Genomic DNA, 16,849 nt, shown 5'->3' on the forward strand with positions numbered 1-16,849 from the left:
ACCTTCTGAGTCAAACTTATCCGTATTTTTTCTTTTCACACACTGAGCTTAATGTGTTTGTCTAGACGGCATCATTCTGTACTTTTATCACAAAGCATCCTCTGCACCTTATAACCTTATGTTAAACCTGACTGTTCCGCTGGTTAAATAAACAATACCAAGACAAAGAGTTATAAAAAAAAATACAGAAGCAATGCATGTGGCGACAGTGGAGAGAAAAAAACAACTCAACTTAACAGGAAGAAAGCTCCAGCAGAACGGGAACCAGGCTCGGTGTGAACGGCCATCTGCTCTGGTTAGAGAGCCCAGCAGCACTGACCCAGGAGTACTTTCTATGTGAGGAGAGGGTAATGGCAGGACTGGCTCCACCTAGTGGCTTCATCTAGGAGGGAAACACGACTAAACAGATGAGCTCTGACCCCGTTTTCAGGTCCGCAGGATGAAAGAGAGCGCAGAGAGTTGCAGCAAAGGCTGAGCTGTGTAGCAGAGATGTGGCTAAACGCTGAAAGGAGGGGATACGTGAAATGCCTTTACAATCTTCTACCTCCTGGTTACACCAACAAGGATGCCGAAAAAAACATTCCGGCCTATTAGCCATTAAATAAATGTCCACGTGTCCTTTGTAGGTGCTTGTGTGTCTCCAAAAATGCCACATTCATCATTTTAACACCGACTGCAGGGTCCTCCGTTAGCCAGGCGGACTTTCTGGGACCGGGACGAGGACGGGCCTGACGGAGAGTCCGGTAACGATTCCTGGTAACAGGAATTTATAAAGTTAACACCTTCCAAAAATGTATATATATCTTTGCAGTTTGTCATACATCAAGAATTGTGCATGAGTTTGTTCTAATCAGGTAATTTGTGTGAATTTTAATCACAAAAGGTAATTTTTTTTCAAACTGAAGAACTTGAACTGATAAAGGCTCAATATAAAGACGATAAACATTTTCTAATTCAAAATAAATCTGGATTTAGGACACATTTAATCTACTTCCTACAGAAAAGAATCGCTTTCCACTGCAAGGCGGGTTATCAGGTCAGACTGATCTGAATAATCTCTGCAAACTAGATCAGACCTATTTATTCCCATATTGTGTAAAAATTTTAAATATGACAATAGATCCTGTCTCAACCTGGACTGGAAGCACCGAAAATGTTCAGTTATTCATAGAAGAAGGTGAAGTTGCCTGTAGCATTAGCAGAGCTGCAGATCCTTTCATGTTGGTCCTTTCTTCCTCTAAATCCAGAAAAAAGGAGGATTTTGGGTGTTTCTTTAAATGCATTCAGTTGTGTGTCTCATCTCCACCTGTCCCAGAAAAAAAAGCCCCATTATCACCTGCGCTGTTATTAAACCAGCAGCTCTTCTGCTTCGCTGAGCCCCCCCCCCCACCTTTCCTGTTTGCTCTCATTGATCTGAAGCGCTGGGAGGATCAAATGAGGCCGGGTCGGTCCAGCGATGCAGACCCCCGCTGGACAAAGGCGGCTCTGTGGATCCCCCTGCCGGACCCCATCTGTACTAGAAAACGCCCGACATACCTGCGCAGGAACCGCACCGGGCTAAGCTTCTGCTCAGGTATCAGCCGACAGCCAATCAGAACTGATCCCCCCCTCCTCAGGTAGGGCTGATAAACAGCTGAAGGAGCCGAGGACTCATTCTGCTGGGAAATAGGAGCCCAGAAAAAGGTTCTGACCCACTTCAGCGGCTGCAGAGGCCCGACAGGAGCACAACCTCAACTTCTAGAAGGTAAGATTCTCCTGGTGGCTTTAGAGTTTGCTGAACAAATGCAGTCAAGTAACTCGCCGTTTGTGTGGATGCTTTTTGCGCAAAATTCTAAAAAAAAAATGTGTTTTGCAAATATTTGTTGAACTTAAAGTTGATTTTTAGCAGAAGGAAACCAAGCGATGAAAAGAAGAACTTTAAGATGTTTCAGAAAAAGCAACAAACATGCAGAAGAAAACCCTTTAAAAAGAGAAGTGGGGGCATGTTATACGACGGCGACGATAGAAGAGGTCATTTAGAGGTCACTTAGGCAGATCTTCACACTCAAAGACTTTTACAACCGGATGTAAGACGACATTTTTGCAGAGGTTGGATGTTGGAAGTGAACTCTTGGACCAAATCCTGGGGAGGCGACCCGTTCTCATAGTACTTGGAGTTGATCTTGGGTGACATTTTTTGGTCCCACCCTTTCTTCACGGCCATATTTTTGGTTCTGATCCAGGAGAAAACAGCCTCTCCCTCATGGACCGGATCAGGAATCTTTACTGCTCGTCTCCTTGTGGCTCTTAGCTTTTCTTCTTCAGATGTTCCCAACAATCAGGAGGATTCAGGCCTCCTTCTGTCCATCCGTCCTGCAGAACCTCAGCCGGTGATGGGTTGTCCTTCGCTCCACTTTCTGTGTGCTCACACCCAGCTGCTGCCATCACTGAACAAGCTCTGCACCGGTGCGCATGGCGATTCTGTAGCTGCGGTGCTCTTAGTTTGACGTCTACCACGGGAAAACTCCTCATCAAAGTCCAAACATGAATAAAATCACCTAAATGAGTATGTTTTCTTCTGAAGTCTGGTATTTACCACCAGAGCTGTCAGGTTCTGCTCTGGCCCCATGTTTCTTTTTACAGGTGAGCTCAGGTAGCAGAAGCGAAAAGGGTCTGGAGAAGTCCTCCACGATGGTTTTGGTCTGGGAAGGCAAACCTACGGAGAGACGCAGAGACCCGTACGGGATGAAGGACCCGTTGTTAGACCCTTAGCTGGTGCCGGTGGTCCTCCTGTTGGATGGAGACACCCGGCCTCATGTGGGGAGAGTATACACTGCAAAAACGGAACTAAAAACAAGTAAAATTTTCTTAAAATTAGCATATCTGTCCTTGATTTGAACAGGTAAATAGGACGATCTGCCAATGGAATGAGATTTTTGCACTTAAAATAGGAACAACTCATCTCCATCATCTTATGTCAAGTGCAGTATGTCTAATTATCTTATTTTAGGGGTCAAAATACTCATTCCATTGGCAGATACCTGCTCAAATCTATGACAAAAACACAAATTTTAAGAACATTTTTACTTACTTTTAGATCCGTTTTTGCAGTGTACAGGCGGTTCCTGATACCATGGACTGGCCTCCTGACCTACAGCCAGCAGAACATCTCTGGAACATCATGTTTACACTGCAAAAACGGACCTAAAAATAAGTAAAATGTTCTTAAAATTTGTGTTTTTGTCCTTGATTTGAGCAGGTAAATAAGATTATCTGCCAATGGAATAAGTATTTTGACCCCTAAAATAAGATAGTTAGACATCCTGCACAACATGACGGAGATGAGTTGTTCCTATTTTAAGTGCAAAAATCTCATTCCATTGGCATATAATCTTATTTACCTGCTCAAATCAAGGACAGATACACTCATTTTAAGAAAATTTTACTAATTTTTAGATCCGTTTTTGCAGTGTAGGTCCGTCTGACGCCGCCAGGTTGGAGTTGAGATTGTCCAGGAGCTCAGGAGATGTCAGGAGGCACCACCCTGTCCAGGACCTAGGAGAAGATACCTCAGGATACCATCCATCATCTCCTTAGGAGCCCCAACAATGTCAGGCATGCGTTCAAGCTGTAGAAACCCCAGAGAACCATGTGGACCAGCCTGCAGCAGTGTTTCAGGTTCTCTCTGACCAAACCTCTGAGGGTCGATCATTAAACGACGTGACCTCCTGTTGTTCCAGCCCGGGAAGGCAGATAAGCGTCTCTGAAGTCAGCGTCCTCCATCATCACGGCGCCTCAGAGGCGTCAGCGTCGAACCGGACATCAGAGATTAGCCATAACGCATCAGCGCTCTGGTTTGAAATCCTCCACTGGTTGGTGCTGTGAGCAGAGCCACAGGTGGGCTGAGCTGCTGGAAGCCATTAGCTGCAGATGTAGCGAGCCCTGATGAAGGCGTCGTCTGGTGCAGCAGTAATAATCATGATGATGACAGGTGTAATCTATGGAGCTGGGGGCAAGACGCTGCAGTAAATGCGGGTCTCTGAGAGCAGCGGTGACGGCTGTGATGACGTGATCCATGGAAGATCTGCTGCGCTTTCAGGCTCGGCTTTGCTCCGCACCAACGACAAAAACAACAACAAAACACCTAAAAGAAATGCAGGAAGCTCTTCTGCAGACGTTTCTAAGCATAAAACAAAGAAATAAAAAAAAAACTCTAAAGTCCTAACAGGAGAAATTCAGCAGAAAAAAAGATGAAGTCACCTGGAGAGACTCAGAGGAAGCCCAGGAGCACCAATCATCTAATCTAATAATCTAATCTCCCTCATTCAGGGCGACAGTGGCTCAGTGGTAGTCGTCCTGCAGCTGGAAGGTTGTGGGTTTGATTCCAGCTTCTCTTCGTTACATCTTGATGCCCTCTCAGTTCCCACTGCAAAAAAAGGAACTGAAATTAAATCAGATCTACTAGAAATGAGCGGATTTGTCCTTGATTTGAGCAGCTAAATAAGATTATCTGTTGGACCCCTGTAGATCCTCTGGACAGGTAAGATAACTAGACATTCTGCACTTGAGGTGTTCCTATTTTAAGTGTTAAAATTTTATTCCATTGGCAGATCATTTATACCTGCTGCTCAAACCAAGGACAAATACACAAATTTTAAGAAAACACTACTTTTAGTTCCCTACACTGTAAAAAGGGAACTAAAAGTAAGTAAATTTTTCTTAAAATTTGTGGAGTTTTCCTTGATTTGAGCGGGTAAATAAGACTATTTGGCGGTGGAATAAGATTTTTGCACTTAAAATAGGAACAATTCATCTCCATCGTCTTATTTCAAGTGCAGGAAATCTAATTATCTTATTTTAGGGGTAAAAACACTCATCACATTGGAAAATAGTCTTATTTAGCTGCTCAAATCAAAGAAAAATACACAAATTTCAAGAAATTTTACTTACTTTTAGTTCCCTTTCTGCAGCGTACTCTGTCCCCCAGGGTCAGTCCTTCTACACTGCAAAAATGAAACTAAAAATAAGTAGAATTTTCTTAAAATGAGTGTATTTGTCCTTGATTTGAGCAGGTAAATAAGATTATCTGCCAATGGAATAAGTATTTTGACCCCTAAAATAAGATAATTAGATATACTGCACTTGAAGTAAGATGATGGAGATGAGTTGTTCCTATTTTAAGAGCAAAAATCTTATTCCATTGGCAAATCGTCTTATTTGCATGCTCAAATCAAGGACAAATGCACTCATTTTAAGAAAATTCAACTTATTTTTAGTTTCATTTTTGCAGTGTACCTTCTGGAGCCAGCTAACATGAACATTAGGTAAATGCATTTTAATTGTCCTGCACTGCCTGGAGCCAGACAGGAAGGATCTGGACAGAGACCAGTCTCACCTTTTAGTTCTGGACCTTAGTCTGCATCGCTGCAGAAAAGCCCAACCTGGTTCTATCAGTCTGTCCTCACTCCTACATGAGACATCCTGACAATTAAACTCCCCAACCTGAGTGGGCTTCAGGATGCAGACCCACAGCAGCAGCTTTCACAATGACTGCAGGGCCGTGGCACCAAGACGTCCCACCTGGACCGAGGAACCAGAACCTGGATCCTGGCCTTGTTGCTGTGACTTTAGTTGGACCTTAAAGGGCCGGCGCGGTGCGGATCGGCCGTCAGATGGAGGTCCACTCTCTGTCTGCTGAGAATAACTTTCAGTTTAAAGTTGTGATTCTAATGTTTTTTCTAAACAAAGGTTCTCTATCTGGCTGCAGGAAGTCGCCATGATCCTGCTGTGGGTTCTCATGCTGTCTGCAGCTCCCAACAGTGAGTTCCCTTTTCCAAACCGCTGCCCCGCTTTGCTTTATCCGTGTAATCCCACTAATTACACAATGATTTATCAATTAAACGGCTGACGTGTTAAATGTTGCGCGCGTGAATTAAAGCGTTTTTTTCCTCCGCAGGCCTTTCTGGCAGCTCCTGGTTCTGTGCGGACCCAGAGGACAGCAGCCAACACGCCGGGCATGTAATTGGTGAGAATCGTCTCTTAGAAAGATAAACTTCAGGCATCTTAACGGTCAGCACACAGCCCGCTTGGCCTGATTGTAATTAATGACTCAAACTAAAAGGTTGCTGGTTCACTGGGTCGAGAGGATGAGTCAACACGTGACGCTGGATGGCGGCCTGCAGGGACCCAACTCTTGTCTTTAGGGACTTTAATCTGGTATAAATCAGTTTAATTAGCCGATATTTTGCTTGTGTGAAGCAAACGCTCGTTTATTTTAAACCCAGAGAGGCAGATTGTTGCAGATCCGATTGCAGCGGCTCCTGCATGAAGCCGTTTCATGCTCTGCTGGTTATGAGCGCAGCGGCGTTGGGGAGTCGTAGCTCTCCTTCCCAACGCTCACGTCTGATTTTTAAAACAAGCTGTCTAAGCTTTAATTAAAAAAAAAACTCCACAATTACTGGCAAGCCTGGAAAAGATGTGTGATAACCCTCAGAATGACTGAATCTGTTGTTTCTGTTGATGATGCTGTCCTAAAGACGTTCTGTTGGGTTTTGGAGGATTTTTCCCCTGAATGACGGCTGGTTTTCAGTTTTTAACGCCAGGTTTTTATCTAAAATCTGCTTGTATTTTAAATTTTATGATGCCTAGCAGAGGGTTGACGAGCAACAGGCCCACAGCATCACTCCTCCTCCACCTTACTCACCAGAAGAACCCAACAGACCCATCTGGAGTGTTTGTTCAGACCAAGGAGCTCAGTTCCCATCAAAGTCCCACAACCGTTTAGAAAGCTCTCCATGTTTGTGTTTGTGACGGTCGGACTTATATGTTTATAATAAAAATAAAAAAATCTAATGTTGGATTTATTTTGATAGGACTTGTCAGTGCCAAAACCTTTGTCACCAGTAATTTAGTAAGAAAAGAAAAACATTTAGGTTTTATTTTCCCCTGAATAAATTCTCTTAAATTGAAGGTTTGAACTTGAATTTGCTGCAAAAACAAATAAATGTATCTTGAATCTTCTCTTTAAAGAGAGAGGCTAGTAAGGGCGAAGAGTGCTGCAGGTATTAGCGCAAAGTCCTGCATAACAGAGACAAATTATTATTATTATTATTATGACTAATATTTCCTTTAAAGGATGATGTTTAGATGCATGGAGGGATTCTGGTATCAGCAGAGCTGCTGAAGAACCAAACAAGACACAAATCCATGTGGAGAGTTTAAATAAAGCAGTAAAAGCTCCTCTCAGTGTTCCTCTGTGCTGCAGCAGGTAAAGTCAGCATCTTTGATACGGCCGGTCCCGGGTTTGGATCCCGGTTCCGTCACAGAGAGCATCTGCTAGTCTGTAAGTGATAATGACCTTAGCGGCTGAAAGGACTCCATGTTAGCAGCTTATTGTACATTAGAAAACTTTAGAAATGACTTAAATTACATTTAAACTATTGCTTACTGTAAGAAACTAAAGACCTAATTAGCAATTAAAGAAGCTGATTATTCCTGGAAGATCGACTGCAATAATCCATCAACTCCATGAGTCGCTGCTTATTGGACAGTTTGTTCATAATAATATATTTTATTTAAAATGCAACTTTAAATTTCAGAGAGAGCTCAGAGTGCTACAGAGCAGAGGGATAAAAAAATAATACAAAGCATTTTATAATCACCATTAACTGAATACCACAATTAAAATCAGAGTAAAGTTTCTAAAAGAGCAAGAGGAGGAGGAGGAGTGTGGGGGTGTGCTTCATCCCTATTAGCCTCTCTCTCTCCTATTAAAGATGCACATGAAGAATCAAGATCCATTTATTTGTTCTAGCAGCAAATCCAGGTTCAAACTTTTAATTTGAGAGAATTTATTCAGGGGAAAATAAAACCTAAAAGTTTTAACGTTTTGCTCACATTCCTGATTAAAGGTTGGCTGATTAAAAGTCTGTGACCTCCTGAGACTGCGGCTGTCCTGCAGGATCCTCTCTGGTTAAATCTCTGGTAGTTCTCACACCAGCGTCTCCGTCTTCCTGCTCCGTCAGACTGCCTGGGCCCGCGCTTCACCTGGCTGCACGCCGTCTTCGACAACCTGCCCTCGCTGCTGAGCTTTGTGTCCAGGCTGCGGTGTTCCTCAGGGCCGTGTCCTCGGGACCTGGAGGATTACGGCTGCTCCTGCAGATACGCGCCGTCTGGGAACCCTGTAGATCCTCTGGACAGGTAAGAAGAGCCAGAACAGATGAAAACTGGTTCTAAAATCCTCGCTGCTGACTTTAAATGTGCTTTTCTCGATGCTGGGGTTGAAGAAGTTGCTGCAGGAATGAATAGGAGTCACTAAAATGTTTTCCTGATGCATTTAGTTTATCTTGTTTGATTGTTTGTTCCACTGATCTATATAATACACTGGAGTGCTGATTTTCCCGAAAAACTGAAGTCACTGGCCGCCATCTTGCTACTCCCTACTGTCACAGAATCTCACAGGATTTGGTTGCAACAACAAGCAGTTTTCTGGCTGAGTGAAAACATTTCATAGATAATTCTACAGTCAGTGGATGTACTAACACTATCAACTACTAGGAAATTAAGTGCTGAAATATTTTACATGTTATTCATATTAAATATATATATATATATATATATATGTATATATAAGTATGTGTATATGCATATATATGTATACACATATGTAAATATATGTTTTTGTATATTGTTATTTATATATTTATAAATGTTAAACATATATATTTAAATGAATAAAATGCAAAATATTTCAGCACATGACTTTCTCAGTACTTGATAGTTTTAGAACATAACATAAAAGTAAATGGCATTTGACATTTTAAAAGTTTTAAGCGCCCCCTGAACATGAGAAAATCCTCGTTATTCGATGCTGTAGCGCACATATTCCCTAGTTACTGGAGGAAAATAGGGAGTACCAATATGGCGGCTGGTGGCTTCAAAGCGACTCGTTCAAACAGACATAGCTCAGTGGTTTGTTCCCCCACAGCTGCTGTGCGGCTCACAGACGGTGCTACCAGAATGCTGCCCCCTGCAGGCAGCAGCTGCCTCCTTATAACTTCAGCTGCTCTGCAGCAAACACCAGCTGTGGTGAGTCTCCGCCTGCAGAGTGGGGCCCTGCAGAGATTTGCTGCAGGTCTTTGTTGCAGGTCTTTGCTGAGGATTCACGGTGTTCCTCCTCCTGCAGACGCCGCTGACCCGTGTCAGCAGAGGCTGTGTGAATGTGACCAAGCAGCCATCGACTGCGTGACGAGGAGCCCCTACAACTCCACCCTGAGGGGTCTCTCAGAGTCATTTTGCTCGGCCGGAGAGGCGACAGGTGATTTATTTTTACATCCAGGTCTGTTTTTTTACCCTAAAATAAGGTTATCTTCTCAGTTTTCCAGTCAAACGATGAGGCGATTAAAGAACCCATCCGTCTCCTGTGGATCTGAGATCAGGTCTCAGGGTAAACGCGTCTTCAGGGACATCCTCCGGCTCCTTCTGGGGACTCCAAGGTGTTCCAGACGGGCTGTATTGTCCCTGCAGGGACTTCTGGGTCCTCCTGACGCTCCAGGAATACTCCCAAGCTTGATATTCATGACATTTAAAGTAGTTGAACCACTGAGAACAGGTCTTTGGTCCTGTCTGTGAGCTAAATTCTGGTCCTGGTAGCTGCAGCAGCCTTTCAGCTCCACCCGCCATGGCGTCTTCCTCCTCTCTGCCTGGGATCTCTCATTAGTCTCCTTCTCCTTTCAGACCCGCTCGGCGGCGGCGGCGTGCTGGAGGACGGGGAGGTCTTCGGCGGAGCAGGTGAGTCTGAGAGCGGACTCACGCCTCAGCCAATTAAAACCACCACCTCCTGACATTTATGGCCGCGGCCTCCTGCCCACGGTGATCTGAGCAGAAAGAAGAGGCTTTGATCCACACGTGTCTAAATATAACTGTGGAAAGGGGCTGAAGTGGAGAAAAGTTAGAGAGGCCTGCTGGAGGTCTTTGAGTGCTGATGCCAGCATCCTGTTGGACCCGATGCCGGCCCGTTAATGTGGAGCTGTGGGGTAACTGTCCTCGTCCTTCCGCTTTCCAGATGTTCGCTCAGCAGCAAACGGCTCAGCGGCGGATCTGCTGTCCAACTCCTCCCTGCTGGCTGCAGGTAAACATCCAGTTTTCAGCACCATGACAGGAAAATCCTGGAATAACGATTTAAGCCGACCAGCCCAGCTCCTTCTGATAAATCTGATCCGTTTGGTCTGAGAAGCAGGAAAGCTAAATCACTGACATCCACGTTGTTTGTTCACATAATCAGAACAACTTAACTGGTTTCTGTTGTTATAAACTAATTATCACATTTGAATTCTGCTTAATTTAAGATTGGAGTAAATAAATCATTTTACAGAATACATGCAATGTGTCTGTAACATATACATAATAATCTCTATACTTTTCATATTGTATTATTAAAAATAAGCAATAATAAAAGTAAAATGATAAATGTTTTAGGATATTACAGGTTAATTTTTGCAATTTATGCATTATTGACATAGAGAAAAGCTTATTTTAGTTAACTGGGAGGATTTCCAGGGACTTCCCAGGAACTTATAGCTTACGTTCTAAAATGTACAGGTTACTTTTGAAATAATAATAACAATAATAATAATTTATATATATATATATATATATATATATATATATATATATATAAAATTTATTATAAATATATATTATCTTAGTTCGTTTTTCGGCCTTTTAAGAAATTATTAATACTTAAAGCTACTTTACAGACCTAACAGGTAGTTTCTGAAACTTAACTTTGTAAAAGTTGCAGGTGACCTTCGTGAATTAACGGGTTGTTCTAACACATTTTTGATATTTAAGTATTTTTTGTTTTTGTTTTTGTTTTTTTACTGGTGCTTCCCAAACTTGTGGCCTATTTTTTTTTTTTTTTTTAGAATAAACAGGGTACTTTTGCATTTTTCAAATTTAGGGGTAATTTACAGGAACTTTACAAGCTTTCATGGTTCTTTCCCAGAACTCCTAGGGCACCTACAGGAGCTCCCTGGATGCTAACCCAGGTTAAGTTGCAGAAAAGTACTTCAAATATGTCACAGATTTCTATTGTCATTGGATTTAAATGTCTTCTTATATCCGATTGTGCTGCTGTTGTGGGTGTAGAACAAAAACTTTGGTTAAAAATGCTTCAGTTGAGATTACGGTTATTCATTAAAAATGACAATGACTTTAAGTAGTATTTAAACCAAACTGAAACAACTAATTACAGTTCCAGTGTGTCTTGAACTTTCCATGATTTAATCAGGAGAGGTGGACGTGATGGGAGCGGGGGGAAACCGGACTTATCTGGCTGAGACGGGCGGTGAGGGCATTACCGGGCCTCCAGAACCAACCTTCCTCCTGACTCCTCCTGGTACCGTCACAGAGACCGCAGGTACCTCTGCAGACAGAAAACTAACTCAACCTGTGCAACACTTTCCAGAAGCACGCATTTTAACACTAAAGGCTTTTCTAACGCTACACCAGGCTGCTTATTTTGTCTAAAAGACGCTCATAACAGAATCACATGCTGGTTTCTAGACATTCAACATCATTTAAGCTTTTTTAGAGTTTCTGGTCGTCAGGGCAATGCATCAATCATGTGAGCTTCATCATTTGAAAAATTTTTAAAGGCAGGTGTGCTTTGTGTTGTAGAATTTGAGGAAGGTGGAGGGGAGGGACGGCAGGAAGGAACAAAACACAGCTGGGTCTCTAAAGGTAAGCGTTGAACTCCACAGCTTTCATGGCACCCATAATAACTCCTCAGCCGTGGACTCTTCCCACTGAGTGACCCACCTGGCTCAGACGTTTCCTCTGCGTCCACAGAGCTGGATGAGGCGGCTGCTGCAGAGGAAGCCGCCGAGTGGGAGGACGCCGCTGAAGACCAGCTGACCCCCAGTCCTGCAGACATCAGCCGCGGTGAGCCAGAAAAAAAAACTTTTTCTCGTTCACGACAGGAAGGGAGAACACGCCGCCGTCTTTCTGGATGTACGTCTTTGTTTTGATGCTGATCCTAAGTTTAATGGTTCTAAAAGAGAGCAGGGATTCCTCCGATGGGGAGATTTATTCTAAATCCTCCAGGCTGTGCTGCAGTGACATCCACCAACATCTACATAGAGAAGAGTTAGAAGCTCTAAGATGAAATCAAAATGGAGGTTTGGGCTTGTTGAGTTTATAGAAGAAAAGCATCTGCTGCAGCTTCCTCACCAGATGGTAGAAGCTAACGATGGATCTCAAGTTCTTTGTTACACCAGTGTCAGTATAACTTTATTACTGTTCCCCATGGGGAAATTATTCCTGTTGAGCAATATTAAAAAAACACAAACACGCTGCAACACTGGCAAAAACAAAAAAACTCCAGGGTAAATATCAGCATAAGTATCATTTAAAAACAATTACACCCAATCCCACTCTCTGAATTATGGTCGGACTAATAAGAGTTTTCCCTCTGTTGGTCTTTGCTTTAGGCCGTCTAGATCTCCTTCCAGATGGTAGGAGCTCAAAGTCGGCATCAGGTGAGTGATACGGAGGGGGGAGAATGTATAAAATAGTTTAAATCAGGTAATGTGGTACCGATAATTTAGCTGGCCACTATAACTATTTGTGTCAACCTTTTCTTGTCTCCTGCTGATTGGTCGCCTAACCAGGTGGTAAAAGCAAGTAGGACGGATTCTGTCAGAGATTTGTAGAAAATAGTCATCAACCCTTTGCACAGATCAAATTGATTATATTTGCATAGAAAGTGCAACCTTTGATGTACTTTTTCCAGCTTCTTGTCAATAACGGCTAGGTGCTTATAGTATTCACCTGGTTCCCCCTTAATGAGAACTAACGGTGGAGGACTGGACTTCTGTCTAAAATCTGTCTGCAAACATTCGCTTTTGGTGACATTTAAAGGAGCAATAAGTGAAATTTCAGTATTTTAGATAGAAAGAACTAAAAATAGTGTGACATTTAACCATAGTCCATCTAAAAAGATACCTTAGCTCTTCACAAAGCTATCTGTGTTCTCTTGTTTGCATAGCCGGGCTGGCTGCGTGTGCACGTACGTGCACGTGAACAGCTGCCACTCAGGGATCAGCCACTCCCCGCCCATAAAACGCCACTGCCAGGCACAAAATGGCGGAGAGGACACTCATCAGATCAAAACGTTCTCTTACTAACAGCATTCTAAAGTTAGGAGTTACTTCCTCACTAGACATTTTATTCTGAAAGGTGATGCTATTTTGCTTTCCGTTTTTATCCTTTGCATACGAGCCGATGGGCGAGAAGGGGAAATGGGTACCGAGTGCTGAAACGAGGCAGAGAAGCTTGGCTTCAAACACAGACAGTGCTCAAGCGCCACCTAGTGGTGAAATACCACTTATTGCTCCTTTAAAGAGGAGTTTTCCTCTCCACTGTCGCTACTCGTATACTCAGCATGAGGGATTGCTGCTAAGTCAACGACACAATGCAGCGACTGTCCACTGTGGCTCCATGGTCATCCAGGAGGAGTGAATGCTGCGAGTCATTGACTCGATGCAACCTGATGGGTGTCCTTAGATGGGAAAGTCTTTGACCAATCTGTCTGGAGGATTTGATTAAATTTGACTTTCTAAAGAGCCTTGAGATGATGTGTTGTGAATTGGCGCTAAATAAATACAATTAAACTAAATTTAGTGTTAAGTGAGAGTTGTGAAACCACATAAAATCCTCCACCACCTGACCAGAGTCACCCTATCCTTGTAACAGGCCGACATGGAGATCCAGGAAGGGAATGTTCAATTCAATTCAATTCAGTTTTATTTATATAGCGCCAATTCATGAAACATGTCATCTCAAGGCACTTTACAAAGTCAAATTCAATCATATTATACAGATTGGTCAAAAATGTTCTATATAAGGGAACCAGTTGATTGCTTCAAAGTCCTGACAAGCAGCATTCACTCCTGGAGAAGCGTAGAGCTACAGGGAGAGTCGTCTGCATTGTACATGGCTTTGCTGCAATCCCTCATACTGAGCAAGCATGAAGCGACAGTGGGAAGAAAAAACACCCATTAGCGGGAAGGAAAATGTTCTCAACAACCTCCACCTTCTCATCACATATAGCGTGGGGTGATGCTGTTTTCTTGGCTTCCCTAAAATCCACAACAATGGATTTGTTTGGGAGGTGTTAGGGCCAGATGTTGAACCTCCCATCATGCCCTGCTGTCGTCAGAAAACATCACAATAGTTTATCTAAAGCATGAAGGCAGAGGGGCTAAGAACACAGCCCTGAGGTGCTCCTTTCTTCAGGATGAGAGTGGAGGATGAAGAGTTTGGTGTTGAGTTGATGGATGGATTTAAAATTAAATGTCTGATACGTGTAAAAGAAACAGGACTGTGACGGAAACACTCTGAATCTCTGCTGCAGATGCAGTTCAGTTTGTCACTGGTGGAGAGAGCCCAAACGAGCCGTCGTCACCGCGCAGCTCTGCCGGTGCGTTTTATGGGCGGAGTCAAACGGCGACGAGGATTCCTCCTGCTGACGGAGAACCGTCGGTTCTGACAACGTCCCTGAGAACTACACTACTGGACGAAGGTGGGAAACAACGTTTTATTAGGAAGAACATATTACAGCTTCTGTAAGAAAACCACAAATTAGGAAAATTGTGCAAACAAAACCAAAATTAATGTTTTATCTTTATTGACATAAAGATGAATTTAAGACATTAAGTGAAGGTCAGCAGACAGATGTCTATACAAATTAGACATTGTTTTGTTTTTTGTTACCGTTAGATAATAGATGGATGGATGGACTACATGTCTCCAAGAAAATCTATTAAAACCCTTTAATAAGGGTCCCACTGTTTTTGAGTTTACTTGATCGGGAGAGATGGACTGTGGGTTTACATCTGGCCGGCAGACATGTTGTGTAGCCCGTAACGCTGTGATTCATTGTTGAGGTATCCTCTGGGCCGACCTGGGTAGGAACTAGTTTACTCAGCTACCATTAACTGTTTGGGGTAAATCTACTTCTAGAAGTAATTTTACTACACCGTCCTTCTACTTGAGAAATGTTTTTTGAAGTAAAACTACTCTTAGGTACAGTATCCAGCAATCTGAACTTCAGCAAACAAAGACTGAGCATGATTTAGCCACCAGAAATCATCCAAACGGAGAACTTCTTACATGTTTACAAGCTTCGTTGTTCAGATGTAACTTTCTGCTGAGTCTTCTGGAGGTCAGGAGAATTTAGGAAATGGTAAAGAACCCTTTACACTAACATATATATTATCTATTGAGAATTTGCTGCAGACTTGACTAAACAAAGAGCTCCATACATAAAGTTTTAAGCTTTATGCTGTGAAAAAACAAAGAGTTGTCTCTTCTGCCTGAAATTATTTTCTAGAGATATATTTTTTACACTATTCTATAAAATATAAATGCTTGCACATCACTTTCTGTTTTTGTCTGATAATCATCTTTTCAAAAATTCTAATTGATTTTATGCACAAACCCGATTTGCCTTTTTTATTTTTTTTACCAAATACTTTTAAACCCTTGAATAATTTCTTTGGATGATCCTTTCTTACTTCTACTTTAGTAAATAATATATTGAGATAATGCAACTCTTATTTTCAGCTACTCTGTTGACCTTCACTTACTGACGAGTGCTCAGGTAACTGCCTGATGATGCCGTCAGCCCCGTTTGGTGCCCCCTGGTGGCTGATCTAAACATGCAGCCTGAATCATTTACAACCCCAGCAGACGGGGAACTTTGTAGCTTCATAACAACATGTGCTCAGCCGCCAGGTTTGATGTCCCCACTTCCCCGGCAGGTAGAAAACATGCAGCAGGTGGAGGGCCTATTTTCCTCTTGAGCGAGTCGGTAATGGCGGCCCGAGGCTCGGAAACTGCTGAGAAAGCAGGAGCTCTGAATTGTGGGAAGTACCAAGCAAAACTGTATATATAAGTTTTTTTTTCTGGCAGTCGTTGTGAGGAAGTGTGAGCTTTGCATCCCCTCCAGCTACACCTTCAAAGAGAGAAGGGGTGGGAGGTTTCTGAAGTCTGCTATCGGTCTCTTTATTGGTGCTGTTTTGCAATTAAAAAATTAAAAATTAAAATATACTTGCATTTATTATAACATCGTACATGTCTGTGGGCTCCATCGCTTCGCCTTTTGTACTCATTGCATTGGTTTTGTTGTAGTAAATATACACACAAGCTCTTTTTTTACTGACAAATAGAGCAAAAACAAAGTGGAAAACACAGTAATAAAATCTAATAAGCCAAGAAGGCATGATAGTTTAATCAGAAAACCTCCATATACAGTCAGAGAAATTCCTAAAGTCATCTTCTGTGATTTAAGCACCTTTAAAACCCAGAATATCTGTATTTCTACTAATATCAATGGCACAGCATTCCAGACTAAAACACATATTTAATGTAGTTTCAACATTTTTTGGATGACTGATGTAGCAAAAAATGAAGGGACAAGTAGGGCTCAGGAAAACTAAAGTCTTTTTGTCAACCCAGGGAAAGTTAGCAAATCTTCAGAGGTTAACTTATTTTAAAATTTCTTTTTTGTCTTTTCTCAAAATGGCTAATTGGCAAAGAAACATTGTGATCACGCTGGAGCTGTTTGATCCGTTTGTTTACAGAGCACTTCATAATTACTGCTGATTTATTCAGCGCCATCAACAGAGAGCGGGGTGCAAATCGACCAGCAGACCAGATACTGAATAATAAAGCAAACACAGAACAATAATAGAAGAAAAAAATGCAACAACATACTGAATATCTACAAAATAAAAAAAATAAAGTGAGGAAGTCAGGCTCAAAAGTAATAAAATGAGTTAAAATCTGACGTTAATCTGTAACCGGC

The 16,849-nt window shown here is 42.4% G+C and overlaps 1 protein-coding gene across 1 annotated transcript; it reads left to right on the forward strand.

Annotated features, from left to right (window-relative positions):
- The first annotated feature begins 1,398 nt into the window (after positions 1-1,398).
- On the forward strand, positions 1,399-11,508 carry oc90 (otoconin 90). The gene is made up of 9 exons (XM_036131218.1): positions 1,399-1,744; positions 5,747-5,798; positions 5,936-6,004; positions 8,004-8,178; positions 8,966-9,066; positions 9,164-9,295; positions 9,715-9,768; positions 10,043-10,108; positions 11,270-11,508. Exons 2-9 carry the CDS (start codon positions 5,756-5,758, stop codon positions 11,506-11,508), a joined length of 879 nt encoding a protein of 292 aa, XP_035987111.1. The 5' UTR covers positions 1,399-1,744; positions 5,747-5,755.
- The last annotated feature ends 5,341 nt before the right edge of the window (positions 11,509-16,849 follow it).

Source organism: Fundulus heteroclitus, unplaced genomic scaffold, assembly GCF_011125445.2.
Source record: "Fundulus heteroclitus isolate FHET01 unplaced genomic scaffold, MU-UCD_Fhet_4.1 scaffold_42, whole genome shotgun sequence".
NCBI classification, from domain to species: domain Eukaryota; kingdom Metazoa; phylum Chordata; class Actinopteri; order Cyprinodontiformes; family Fundulidae; genus Fundulus; species Fundulus heteroclitus.